Source organism: Anomalospiza imberbis, chromosome 5 (genome assembly GCF_031753505.1).
Source record: "Anomalospiza imberbis isolate Cuckoo-Finch-1a 21T00152 chromosome 5, ASM3175350v1, whole genome shotgun sequence".
Lineage (NCBI taxonomy): Eukaryota > Metazoa > Chordata > Aves > Passeriformes > Viduidae > Anomalospiza > Anomalospiza imberbis.
The window spans coordinates 55,992,801-56,007,274 of record NC_089685.1 but is presented as its reverse complement, the minus strand read 5'-3'; the positions used below and the strand labels follow the sequence as shown (position 1 = coordinate 56,007,274).

The window sequence follows — 14,474 nt, the reverse complement described above, 5'->3', positions numbered from 1 at the left end:
TTCCTCCCCCTTCCTTGAATGAGGATGACACATTGTGGTATGCAGGTGTAATATGATAAGAAGAAGCAATCTGTTCAGCAGTTTCATTCCCTTTAAAACTATCATTTTAACCAATAATTAGCAATGAAGCAGGCAGCAGAGATCAAAGATCACCTGTGCTGTATATTAGCTGTAAAACACTCCTCAGGTAGCACATTTTCAAAAGAAGCTTTACTTTTCAAATAATCCTAGGATGAAGCTCACAAGGACTATGCTTCAACAGCTAAATGCTGCACAGTACCAGCATGCAAGGAACCAAAAAGGAACACTTCTGCAGCAGGAAATGGAGGTGAAACCTTCTCCTAGCCAAGGCTGCTATATGCACACACACAGTAGCAGACCAAGATTTAATCAGGTTCCTCAGATGCTTAAATATGGTACAAGAGCCTGCTCCTGCTTCCATTGTCAATCTTAGGAGCTGACACAGTTTTGGCCAGTCTCTCAGAGCTGTTCCATGTCTGGCCAAATCTGTCAGTGAAGCCATACCAGGCAGGGGATGTTCCTCTACACAAACAGCCATTTTCTGCAGCTACAATCACAGCACTTTGCACACGCCATGAGCACAGAAGCAAGCATCAGGAACGTGGTGCAGGTGACAGGCAGTGTCCTTTGTTTCCTTGCCAAGAGCACATAAAATGCTGTCCGCCTCATATGATTGGATTTCACACTCTCTTTCCAGAGGTGTAAAAGATTACATCAGGTCTTTGACTTACATTGGCTAAAACAGCTGCAGTAGAGTCACAGAGGGATTGGATGGAGGAAAGTTGGGAAAAAGCACAACAGTGAGCACATGCCTGCAGCTCAGCCACCCCAGGGTACGTCTGAAACCTCAGAGAGGAGTGGGAGAGCGTTGCACACAGAAGAGACTACCACTTGCACCAAAGGTTTCAATCCAAATGGCTTTGCCTGCACTGAGGGCTGGAACTGTGAAATTTCTATAGGCTTTTAAGTTCTGTCTGTGAATAAATAGAACACAAATGTCCCTGGACCTTCCTGGGACAGCTAGAGGCTACAGTACCAAATCAAGAACCATCACAGAGTACACAAGCTCAAGCTGCATGGTTCTCATGGAAGGTCACAGTCCACACAGTAGATCTGTGCATGGCAGTAAGGTGCTCATCGATAAATACCTTTGACATTACTAGTACACTAGGTATCAATTTGCAATGTTCCACAGACCTAAGTACATTTGAAACGTGCTAGAATTAAACTGGTCAACTAATTTACTGTAAATTTTGCCAATAATCTGCAGCCCACAGATCCACGTATGCAGAATGTAAAATACTCCAATAGTGATCAGGCAGCCACAAAAACTATCCCACCTGTAACAGTGACAGATTCCAGCTCTCAGAACAGTGTGGTATGCCACCTTTTGGGCAAGTCTTTAGGCATCAGTCCCACAGAAGGCTATGTTTTCAGGACCAATTAACTCTAGAGATAAGAGGAGAAACTGGTGATGATATACCCAAAAGTAACTCACAAGACTTGTTCCAGCAGCTTGATTTAACCACTGGGGCCAACTATAACCAATACCTAATTATGTTTAACTGTGGGAATTCAGATGGAGATGCAGCACTGTACTATGAATTCTGCCCTGGAGTTTCTGCCAGGAGTATTGTTGGGTTTCAGTTCTTTTTTAAAAACAATTTTTAAAAAAATAGATTACTATTTACAAATTCTCATAGTGATTAAAAAAAAGGTTCCTGAAAGTTTAACTTAAAAACATTAAGGCTGTCCTATTTTTCTGTCCATTCATGCAATAATATTTTCCATTTCAGAGGGAATGGCTAACACATTTCACAGAAGAACAACTAAATTATCTACATGCAAAGTGCTATCAAAAGATAGGGTGGGGAGGGAGAAGAAATATTTTTCTCCCCATTAACTTCTTCCAGGTACAATAGAACTAGGAGTTTATGTGTACTAACAGCACTAAAAATATTTTTAAGGCACAAATGCAATTGGTTTTTTATGGCCCTGATTCAGCAAGGTAGACAGACTTCTGGTTAACTTGAAGCATGTTGAGCAATACCATTGACTTTAATGTGATTACTCATGTGCTCAAAGTTAGGGGTTCTGCTGTACCGTACGATTTGCAGGTAGTTAATGGAAGAAAGAGATAACTCTAACCCACATCAGCAATTCTGGGACTGGTCAACAATCTTATAGAGTCAAAGAACCTTATCACAACACATAAAGGAGAAAGCAGTGAGAAGAAAATAAATCTTGATGAAATATGAAAGACCTGACATCAGCCAAAAAATATACTGCTCTTTAACAAAAATCCAAGCAAGTGAGGCTACCAAAACTCCCTATCAGGTTACATGAGTAACATATAATGAGGAGCTATAAAACAGCAACAGGAAGCTTGTTTTTCCCTATCATTGTCCAGGTGAAAATATAAAAAGTAAATTCTTTAAAATATCAAAATAAAGGAAGTATCCCAAGAGAGGTAGTAAGTCCAGTAGACCCCCACCACCACCAGTGTAAAAGAGGAAATCAAACAGGATACGATTTTTTTCATAAAACTGAGTTATTTCTTTCCATGAGCCTTCAGAAATAAAGATGAAAATACTTTTCTTGGAATCACTTTTTCCACAGAAAGCAGAATGAGGCTAGAAATAGAGGGGTTAAAAAACTTTGTGACATTAAAATAGCAATAAAGACATTGTTTCTTCAGTTAAATTCAGCCCATGATGAAGACATCAGCTGCTCCCTGCAGAAGGAGATCTGCCCTATCCATCTGAGGTTTGTCCCAAGGTATTTGATGACAGCAGAAGGAAGAAATAGGCTTTAAGTAAAGTTCCACATGCCTAAATCCCAGAAATGCATGTCCCTCTTCCATCCACAAAAGGGAAAAGCCCCAAGCCCCCATGCTGACAAACCAGAGCTTCTACTACAGACATCTTCAGACTTCTCACAGCAGGTTGAAGTTGAATGTCCAAGTCAAGGCAGAGTAAGAGTAGGGTTTGACCTGCTGCAAGCTATTTCAGATTGAAAACAACAAGAAGAAAGAGTGTCACCCCACAAATGGCACAGAATTTCATCACTCTTTGGTTATACACAGTGAGGTCTACGTAATGACCTCTTACATTCTTCTCCATGTCCAAATGCATTGCTACAGTCAAAGGCAGAGCAAGTTCCTTCATCCCAGGGCAATCAACTGCCCACCTGGGGCTGTGTCATATTTTCTACAATCACTGGCAGTATATTGTTGGGCCAATAATATATTACTTAGTTTGGCAGATTTCTTTCACTCCAAATCAGTTCTGTAAAGCCATAATGATGCAATTGCAGCAGAGCAGTCAAATACATATTAAGTGCATATAGAAAGCAAAACTCATTCCCTCTCACACTGTACAAGTTGCTTTTCTGATTCCATAAAATATATTGTCCCTCTTTATTTCTCTGTCTGCTTTTATCACCTATTTCCAATCAGTAGCTATTAACCTACAATTGAAATGAAACAGCTGCGTATGGTGGAGATGAAAATAAAGTAACATAGCATTAATATTCATCAAAAAAATGAATGGTGTAAATCACTAAGTTCCACAGCAAAAAGGGCTACTCTCCTGCAGAATTCTTATGTGAACAGGTGAATATTCAAGGCATATCTTATTAAGCATTAGCACACTCTTTTCCAAATAGGATTGTTTTCAACTTCATTTTTGTTATGGATAAATAGCACACATATTTTAGAGGAAGGTACTCCAAATTATAGCTAAATCAAAGATTTCCACTGCTGCAGGACCTCTTCAGAAGTCACATTAGTGGCTTGGATCACCCTGTTGAATAGAAATGCTCCATCTCTGCTTTTGCACCAAACCAGAGCTGTTTGTTTCTGCCTTGGCCTCCATCTTGGGCCACCTCTGTATGAAAACAGTTTTCACAGCACAAACTCACAACTGATGACTATTTTCATTGTCTGTCTTTATAAAATATCAGTACCATCACCTCTCCTTTGGATTTGCACACTGGAGCGAAGGGAAAAAAAGCTTTTGTGACCTACAAAAGCCTTACTTGAAATAATTCTCTCCGACTTGAGGCCTTTTGGAATGGAAGGGATATATTGTTTTGACTTGATTAAAGCTGAAAAGTTGATTTGACATCCTGTTGTCAAGGAAACCAATTCACACACAAAAGAAAACAGTTGTGATGGTATCATTCAGACTATTCAAGTGACCTTAGGAAGAAAAAAAGGCTTCAGTTCCAAAGATTTGTATTCAACTCACTTCACCGCTGTAGAAGTAAAGATCATTGCTCTTTATGCGTATTGGAAAGCAGTTTTCAATCTGGGAAAAGAAAAATACCACATCTTCTTCCATCTGCCAGATCCAATACTTTGCTGGGAATATACACATAAGCACACCTACCATTTATTTGCCTGTTTCAAAGAACCACAGAAAGAATAACACTGAAGACTCATAGGGAAGGAGAAAGAATTTCTTTAATTGACAGGACTGTGATAAATACCCCCTGACACATACCCCACCTATTGAACAGCATCTTGCAAGCCAGGTTTTGAAACACCCTACTTCAAATAGACCTTACCTCAAACACAGCATTGTTTGCATCCAGCTTTGTTTTCCTGGGAGACATGAAAGACCAGCTTTTTTTTTCTCTGTCAGTCTCCTAGATCTCTCTAAAATTGAGTTTTCCATGCATGCAATAAATAAAGATTTCCTATGCTCACTCTTCCTACTCAGAGAATCCCAAAGAGTCAGAACTATCCTGGCTGACCACGACCACCATCATCCAGCTTTGCAGTCCATGCAAATCTAACAGAGGTTTCATTCCCTAACAGTCTGTAAGTAGATTGGAGAAATGAAACTTTCTATCTGCTCACACACTGTAATTATACATCTCTTTCTCCAATGACATAGCCTTGCCTGGCTGAGTGAGCAGACAGATGACTAAATAGCAACTTGTCTCAAATTCAGCTTAGGGGAAAAAAAAAAAAAAAGCATGATATTAATAAGGAGGGAAGTATACTGAGGAATAAATGCCAGTGTTCTTACATTATTGTCATTTAAGGGCATCACACCAAAGGTCACAGAGATAATAAGCCTCAGTCACTTTCCATTTGTTACACAACATACAAATTTCCACAGCATTAATGAATATCTTTTCCCATTCCTGGCCAGCCAAGACACTGCATTATTTCCTCCTAGACAAGTACCTAACCCTTGGAATTCATTATTTCCATCACTTCTTGCAGCACTTTGTCCTTAGGGCTGAGCATAAATGCCACAAGGTAGCTGTGACTGAAGCATCAAATGCCTGAGCCTGATTTCTTTCGGCTAGAGCATTTTTGCTGAAAGAGCATACAGAGCTCATTGGTATCTTTTGTAATCAAATATGTATACACACAGACATTCACTCATATGTGTTCTCTTACAAGTATCTCAAACTCCTTGCAGACCATTGGGAAAAAAAATTGACATTTTCATAATTTGTGGATATTGCCTGATACTTATATATTGAAATAATAGTGAAGCTACCAACACCAACTGACCACAACAATAGAAGATACCACGGGATAACTGCCTTTATACTTAAAATGATGACAACTGGAAAGTAAGTAGTTGTTGAAACAGAAATTACATTCATGGAAATGTGGAAGGGCTTCTAGGAAGAGATATACTGCTTAAACCCTCTCTACTTCTAACAAACTGCTAAGATACACAGCTAAGCTATAGAGAGAGGAATGCCTCATTTCTAATCTGTACTTAATTGTATTTTAAGTTTAGGAATTTTGCATAAATATAGATAGCAACAGCTGAAACAAATTCATACTATTTCATAAACTGAGAGTTTTTTAAGATGACAAATTATTATTTCCACTGTAAGTATAAAGAATATGCAGATGAAGAGAGAATATTGAAGGCTGGTAGCTTTGTACAGTTCTGAAAAGAACTAAACCTTATGTGCATAATAAAAATAAGAGAGTGAAAAATGAAGTCCAATCCCAAATGTTGAACTAAAATAAGCCAAGAGCATTTGCTGCATGCAATCAAACCACGTCCACCTCTGTCCCCCAAACTGAAACACTGCACTCTGCATTTTGACAAACACCTTATCTTGGTATTTTCTCCTCTCCCACCTAACAATCTCAAAGAGCAAGAGCCAGAAAGAAGAAAGCTGACAGTACTGCTAAGCTTACCCACAAACAGGTCCATATTCCTTTATGAGTTTTGTGTGGTTTTCCCAAAAACCCTGGAAGAAAGAAAAAAAACGACAGTATTTTAGAGAAGTGCTTAGCAGAAGCTCTATTACACACTGTTTGTACCACTCACACAAAGCTTTGAACCTCAGCCAGGAGAACCATGGTATTAACCCATAACCTCACCTTTCGAATATTGTCCATATGTGATGAACATAGAGTCTAGAAAGGATGGCTGGAAAAACAAATCCCAACCCAAAAAAAGATCTGGATAGCCATGAAACATGTTTTCATCAACGTTTTATTCTCCAAAATTTGCTACCATTTCATGATTTATTATTTTTAAACTAACCATCATTTTGGTCCTGACTCAATTTTTTTCAGATATGCAAATGGATGGAAAACTAACACAGAAATTAATAAGAGGATAACTATATGACTTACTACACAGAAGGGAAGAACAGGGAATATGGCAAGGTCATCTTGATTTGGTTTTAGTCATATTATTAAAAAAAACCCAAACCTGCCAAGTCAGAGCTCAGCACAAGGCAGTCAGCTGGTACATTCCACAGAATAGTAAGCAGATTTATTTTTAAAATTTTTACCATTTTTACTGTCTTTCATTTTCATAATTGAAGAAAATTCATATCCATTTATCTAAATAAACCTGTCACTATACTCAATTGTTAGTGTCTTAAATGAATTCAAATTGATCAATCTAAAGAAGGTGTGCAAAATATATCCCTGAAAATGAACGATAAAAATTGTTTTAATGAAACCACAATATTTGAGGACTGTGCTTCATTGTGTTTGCAACTTGTCTAAGGAAAAAGTAACCCATTTGATTGCATTAATCTGCATTTATATTAATGGAAGACAGACTATCATGATCTATTTTCATTCTTAAGAGAAAATTCACTAAAAAGTAGAATACTTATGTCTCATATTGAATCTTTCTTGTTTTTATGACATAGCACAGAATATTAGCTAGAACAATACAACTACTGTAAATACAGCTACTGCTGACATAAATAAACCACCTCATGAAATGTGTGTATGCTTTGAGAGTATTTTGCCACACTAAGCAAGAGAAAATCTGGTAATGATCCGACTTAACACCCTTGGGTGCTAACTTATTGTCCAAATTAGCAAAGCACTTGCCACCCCACCACCTACAGTCCTCCTCTCATAGAGTCCCTCAATTATTTTTTTATTCTTATAGTAAAGTTGTGCTTTTTCTTTTTCTTTTTTTTTTTTTTTTTTTTTTAATCCTGGACTTATACTTTTATTCTGCAGGACAATATGTCCCCAGTTTAAGGCAAGAACTCTAGGTTCTCCTTTAGCTACAAAAACCATGGGATGACGTGTAAGAAAACACGCTAAAGATAAAATTATGAAAGAGGTGGATTAGATGACAGCCTGAGGAGAATGTATATTGCCTGAAAAGAATATATATTCTCACCTGAAAAATTCTTCACTACTAAGGTAAGCAGAAAAGCCTCACACTGAAACTAAGGTGAACAAAGCCTTTGTAATACCACAAATAGAGACAGCTAGCTCAAAAAGGCTTTTGCCTGGAGACACCGTGGGAGGTGAAAAGGCACATATACATTCACACCGACCTGCATTTTAGCTATGGAGACACTCCAGCCATTGCAAGACTCCAGCCTGCAATTGCTATCATTTCAGCATTATAAATGCTCTCTACTGCTGCAGGGGGGAATGCTGGGGTCAGATTCTCCAGGTGGCCATTTCAGGCTGGTCCAGCAGGCTCAGCCCACGGGCATGCTCTGACCACTGTGCCACGAGAGCAGCCCCAGGCTGCACAAGCACAGCTGACATTTCCAGCCATGCAGGGCACGGCTCGAGGTCACCGGGCACAGCCCCACCAGGGTGCAAAGCGCTGCTGTATCACAGCTGCAATGCTTGGGCAGGGCAGAAGAACTTCCAGTCCTGTGGGACGATGCCAAATCAGGTCTGCTTTCCAGCCCACTTCCCTCCCAGCCTGAGCCTTCAGCAAGGACACCCACACTGCAGCCTGAACCCTACCTGCTCGCTGTGCTTTGGATTGCAAGCACGCACATAGGTATTGCACTTGCTGTACCCACCAGCTGCATTCCAGTGAGCCAGCAGGATATTAACATTTTCAAGAAGCCTAGGCTTTAAATGATTCAGTGAAAAAGCTTTCCAGAAAGCCAGCTCCTTGGAAGAACTGCTTCTGGCTCACTTCATTAGGGGGGTCAGGCAGAACACATTTCAAATCAGATCTGTTAACCAGTAACTGGTTTTCCACCTCCAGGACTCCTAAATAATTGCACTGGCTTAAAATTAACCACACTTAATTTTTTTTCCCTAAAGTGAGAAGTACTAGCCTGCGGTGGGGGAAGAGAAGGAGTTGAAAAGCACCTGGGAAAGACTGTGATAAAGCATCTCAGAAGTAAAAGAAGCCTTAATTCTTTACACTCCAGGACTCTTTCTCATGCCATGCAGCACCGCACACACACACTTGCCACTACCAGCCTCCACTGTTCACTCCTGGGACCTACTGCTGTCCTGGCCTCCTTCAGGACCTGGTAAGTGCCTGGTAGCAGGTCTCGTTGCAGCAGGCCTGGGAAAGAGAAGCCAACACACACAGGACCCCATGGAGCTATGGTGGCTGGACTGTAGGCAAGGCATAGAGCACGTGCATGTATCCCTTACATACCAAGGTACGCTTCTCAGCTGGAGGAAGCTGGAGCCATAAAAAGGCTCCTGTGTTTGCTCTTGATGGCCACAAGGAAAGCCAATGAACCTGCATGGACTCAGAGTGAGGGGATATGTCACATCCACACAGCTCTGCCAGTTTTGCAGCATCATCCCCAAACATGGCCTCCAGTAGACAGGTACCCTGAAAATACCCTCCTCCTCCCCTGAATCATGTTTGAAGCACAGAAAGCCTCATAGGTGCTTTTGGTAACTCATTTACACTGGCTGAGTTTGGTTTGCTTCCACCAATTATTGCAGACTTGTCCACGTTTTATAATTGCACTTGTACTTAGTAACTATGACACAACCAATCATCTGCTCACAATCTGCTGCTGTTTTACAAGAAAATGGGAGTAGAGACCACCTATCTTTGCTTCTTTTCCTTATATTTATCCACTGGGTGACCCACAGTCAAACTCAGAAATGGCACCTGCTGACTAGTACCCAGTGGCTTTAATCTCCCTAAAGCAGAAATTATAACAGAGCAACAGGGTGATTAGGAAAAGAATAATCAGAGAAAAATGGAAACATGTATTCCGGGTTTTTTTGAAAAACAGGAGGAAACAGAAAAGCAAAATCACCCAGTATAATGGTATGACACCATGTGCATCAGGAAGAACTGTAGTGCATTAAACACTCAGTAGTAAAAATTAAAAGCATAGTTAGCAATGATGTTCCAAGTTTAAAAAAAAAGCACTTAGGGTTTTCTTTGTTTGGAAGCTGCAGAAGATGAGCTATCATCATCAACCCAGAAAATGGTTGGGCCAGGGGGACTTGTCACATGTGGCCCATACAGTGAGGTACCAGCCTGAGGACAGTCCATCATCAAACACGATAATGCAGGAGTAGGAAAAGCTTCTCCCCCTGAAGAAAGCATATTTTACAGCATCTGGTATACCATGGAAACAGCAGCTCAAGTGGGCTGACTGCTGCACACCCAGAAGGTTCTTTGTTTACATATCTGGCGGTTGCCTCCCTGCAGGGAATTTGCATTCTTCCTCTGAGTGCGTATCATCGGCTGTGTCTGTGGATAGAACCACTCACAAGGCCAAATCCTGCTCTCAGGGATACAGGCACAAACCTCATGGAAGAGAACAAGATTTGGGTCTGCATCAAAAAAAGCAAAGTCTGGTCAGTGCCAACCATTTTTCTTGAGATACTGAATGCTGAAGATTCAGCTTGAGCTGCATACATGAAAGGGCTGAATTTGCTCAAGTATCCCCTCTCCTTTTTTTTTTTTTTTTTTTCAATAGACTCTGCCACTCCAAGACAGATACTTCAGCAATTTCCTCCTCATTGCATATTCACCTTGCTAGTTCCTCACAGCAAGGAAAAAAATCTGCGGCAATGTCATCTTCCCTCCTTGCTGAAAATGGTTATAGGCACTAAGCCAAAGTTTTCAGAAAGAGGCAGTATTTCAGAGAGAAGCCACACATTTTGAATTTTGGGGTGTTTAACATGAGGCATATCCAACCTATTCCTTTTAGTTGCTCGATACCTGCAGATCTCATGGCTTCAAATGGAAAATGACTCAGATTGTATGGAGGATGCTTTGAACATTTCAGCTTACTGCAGGTGGAAAACAAATTATGTGGTTTATGAACTTCACTGTGCTCCTTAGGGGTCATGAGATAAAATGGTTTGAAGAGAGCCACAAAGCTGGGATCCAGCAGATGCCTGCTCCTGACAGTAACTCAAAATCTGGACTCCGAAATGGGTCCTAGAGAATGCAGTGAGTGTAGACCTTGAATTTTGTAGTGAACTGAATGTCACAAAAGCTCTGTGGAGATGGATGTGATGAGCCCATCAAAATTCACTGCAAGTGGGAAACATTACCCATGCAAGATCCAGCAAGGGAAAAAGGCTTTTGTTCCTCCCTTCTGAAAAGTATCAGATATTATCTGATGTCAGTCCCTTTACCAAGATACCCTGGATTCAAACTTGTGACTCAGAAACCAAAGATGCCACAGCCCATAACTAGTCCCATATATGCTCCACCTTTATCACCCTATATCAGATGTGATGCTCTGTTTCACTGTGATATTAATAATCACAGTATCATTGTTCAAGTGCACATCTCATATCAAGAGATAAAAAAATCTATATAGTTCTTTATGGTACATAATGACAATAAATATTTTTGGATCAGATTTTTAGCATTCAATGAGCTTTTGCACATCCTTTTCCTTAGACCACCTGAAAAAGAAAATTGCTAATAACCTAGTACCCAAAATTATTTTTTTTTAACACAAGCTAACATTTAATTAAAGTAACCTTGTATCTGTCTCCAACTCTCTTTGAAGGAATGACCCCAGACTGTACATCAGCTCCAGTAATAATCCTAGTGAAATCACTAGGATGCCAGCAGACAAGAGGAGGAACACAGCATGAACTTCCAAGCAGCCTGATTCTGAGCTATGTACATAGTTTGTTTCCTTTGATCATTACCATTAATGGTTGTCCTCTGTGTGTAATTTAGTTTAATTTATGTGTGTGTCATTTCAGATTTTAAAAAACACATATAGCCCTTCTAAATTTATTAAAGGCAGCCTTCGTACCCTTAATAGTTATTAAGAGAGGTCAGTGTTATGTAATTAAGTTAATCTCATCTGTAAAGGCTAATTAACTAAACACTAATTGAATCTGCATATGAAAATTTGGACAATGTGTTCTCATTACACAATTTTAAAAAAATTACCTGCGCTAAATACCAAACAAATTGTAAATTTCTTTCCTTCTACCTTTTCAGATCTTTAATAAAAATTAAGAGGGCAGGTTATTTTGTGTGCTGTATTAGTCCTTGTTGTCCTTAACAAAGAGCTGTTATCTCACTTGAGAGAAACGGCTTTAGTCCCTCTCTGAAACATGGATATTTCCCCTCTTGCATGAGCTCTTCCTTTCTCTCTTACCCCCTTTTTCTTCCGTCACCTCTCCTACTCAGAGAGGACAAAGATTTGTGGGCTCAAGTCATATCACACAAAGGATAAGAAGGCATTCAGAGATCACCTTAACCACATCATCCAAAATGATCAGATGGCACAATACAATTCAGTCATGCCCATTCAGCACCTCAGCTTAAAGCCACCTTGGCAGCTTTGGCAGGGCACTACCTTTATGTCCCTAAAGACCACTCAACAGTGAAGTACTCATCTCATCCTTCTCCACCTGGGTGTGCCAGCTTTACAAAAGCAAGATAGGCTTCGGACCCTTTCCTGAGGTTTGTCTTTTCTTGAGACATTTACTGTTTAAGCCAGTCAAGTTTCCAAATGGGAATTACGAAAAGCGCATCATCTTTTCTGGTGCTTGCTGTTTCTCTCCATTAGCCAGGTTAATGGCTGATTCTAATAAGCTGGTAACTGAAGAGTTGGAGGGAGGGGGAGCCAAGGAAGCAAACACCCAGTGGAAAGCCTGACCTCAAAAGCATGCAAGATTTCTCATTGCGTGGGACCCTGAGTCCTCAGACTTTCCTCGCCAAACCCACCACATATTACATGTCTGTAACATCAGAGTTGAAAGCACCTGCATTGCCCAAGTGGATGGCTGGATGGAGTTCCAGCCAGTTCACAGTCCTTCAAGCACCCCATGGCAGCCTACTTCACAGCAAATACTTAATGGAAAGAGGGTCACAGGAATGGAAAATGGGATATACTGCTTGTTTTCTTTCTTTAGGAAAATAACATATTTTCTAGGAGAGGCAGCAGTGAAAGATACACAGATTTCAGTAATGCATTTGGTCTGGTGGCTGGGGAACCATTGTCACACCAAAAAGGATGAAAATCAGGATTAAAAAAAAAAACCAAAAAATGGTAAACATCAAAGCTGTAGGGAAGTGAGTATGGATGGAGTAGAAAGAAAAGGTACAGCCAGGAAAGGAGGAAATCCACAGTTTTCTCAAGGGTCAGTCCTGGGACAAACCTTGTTCAATGTTTAGAGGACTGAGTTTGGCACAAAAGGGAATCAGGCTTCAGTGAAGTACATGGTTCTGAAAAGACAGATCCTTTCCTCAGCAAGCAGAGACACTGAGATTGTCATATCAGAAGAACTGGATGACCTGAACAACTGCAACAGAGGAGTCTTTAGTTGAAAGCAAAGCTTCATGCCCTTAGAGAGAGATTATGTTAACTCCAAGAATTTCTGTAGTAGTAGGTGAATGCTTGAAAATAAGATAGAAGTGAAAAACCTGGATGGACACATTAACCATAAGATAAAGATGATGGAAAATGTATGATGGAAAAAAGTGTGATGGAAACTACAGGTGTGGAGTATCTGGGATAGGCTTTCTCTGGAATGCTGCATGTAAATCTGATGAGCTGCCACATTCAAAAGGAATTAATTAAGAATTGAACAACTGGAAAAAAGGGTTACAAGGATCTTTGGGGAATCGAAGGCCTGTCTTACAAGTCATAATTAGGAGAGTCCATTTTAGCTAACCAAAGGTTCGTTTTAGCAGACCAAAGGGAGGAGACATGCTTGCTGTCTAGAACTGTATTGGAAGGAATCACCAGGGAGAGAAAAATATCTATTTAATATAAAGATCTACATTACTAAAAGATCAAAGTCGTATAAACTGGCTGTGGATAAATGTTGCTTGAAATGAGATAAAAATTATTGACTATTGAAGTTGCAAGACTTTAGAAGTCTTTTATAGTCAGAACCGTGGGGACAGGAACCAAGATGTGGATGCTTATAAAAATGAAGTATAGGATGAATAACCCAGGTCATCTACACCAGCCCCTCAAGGAGATCTGCAGTCACTTCTAGAATAAGAGGGACTCTTCTCATGGGAAAGATTTACTACACTTTCACATGTGCACACTGCATTCACACTTCTAGTTGACTCAACTTTCCAACTCATTCTCATATAGATATAGTCTCATACATTAATTCAGCATACTTCAGTGAGATTCTCGCTTTCTTTTTGTATCTTTTTTCAAGCTCCTTTCACTTTAGAGACTTCATTTCCTCAATATCTCTGGACTGTTAAATGCTAATCTGTCACAGGTGGGGAGTTGGAAGTACACAAGATTAAGCAATTTGCCAAATGCCACACAAGAAGTCAATGGTAGAGCCAGACACAAGCTGAAGGTTTCACAATTCTCCTCCTTGGTAGCTTACAAAAACATTCCTTCTCTGCCACAGAAACACAGACAGTATATAAGAGAGGAAAGGAATATCAACAAATTTGATCTGTTTCTGAGCTTTCAGACATATCACATGCCTGAGGCTTTGAAGAAAGGCATGAGGAAAAGAACCGTATATGCATGGCTAACTCTAAAATGCTTTAAGTAGAGGGAGGTTTCTTCCTCACCCAACTATTAGCTTAAGATTGAGTTACTCTTATAGTATGCATAGCTACAAATGCAATTAAGTCATAAAATGATCCAGACCCTCAAATTATTCCAGCTGCTGTATTCGATTCTCTGATTATTGCAATGATGAATTTTTCAGTCTGATTACACTAGCTAGAATAATATTTCTTTTTATCTATTTGAAAGTTACCTGCTGTTAGCTTAGACCTTGTTTATAT

At 39.9% G+C, this 14,474-nt stretch overlaps 1 protein-coding gene across 13 annotated transcripts in view; it reads right to left on the bottom strand.

The window, feature by feature from the left end:
- The window catches only part of TBXAS1 (thromboxane A synthase 1), a 234,713-nt gene that overhangs the window by 148,886 nt on the left and 71,353 nt on the right, over window positions 1–14,474 (bottom strand). For 9 of the 13 annotated variants that reach the window (XM_068190960.1, XM_068190947.1, XM_068190954.1 and 6 more), the window contains one exon: window positions 6,203–6,255. The exons of 2 other annotated variants lie outside the window; for them this stretch is intronic. In XM_068190960.1, coding sequence (XP_068047061.1) covers window positions 6,203–6,255 — 53 coding nt within the window. Of the gene's footprint in view, window positions 1–6,202; window positions 6,256–12,862; window positions 12,943–14,474 lie in introns of those variants that run through there. 2 more of the 13 variants (XM_068190956.1, XM_068190958.1) reach the window with 2 other exon arrangements.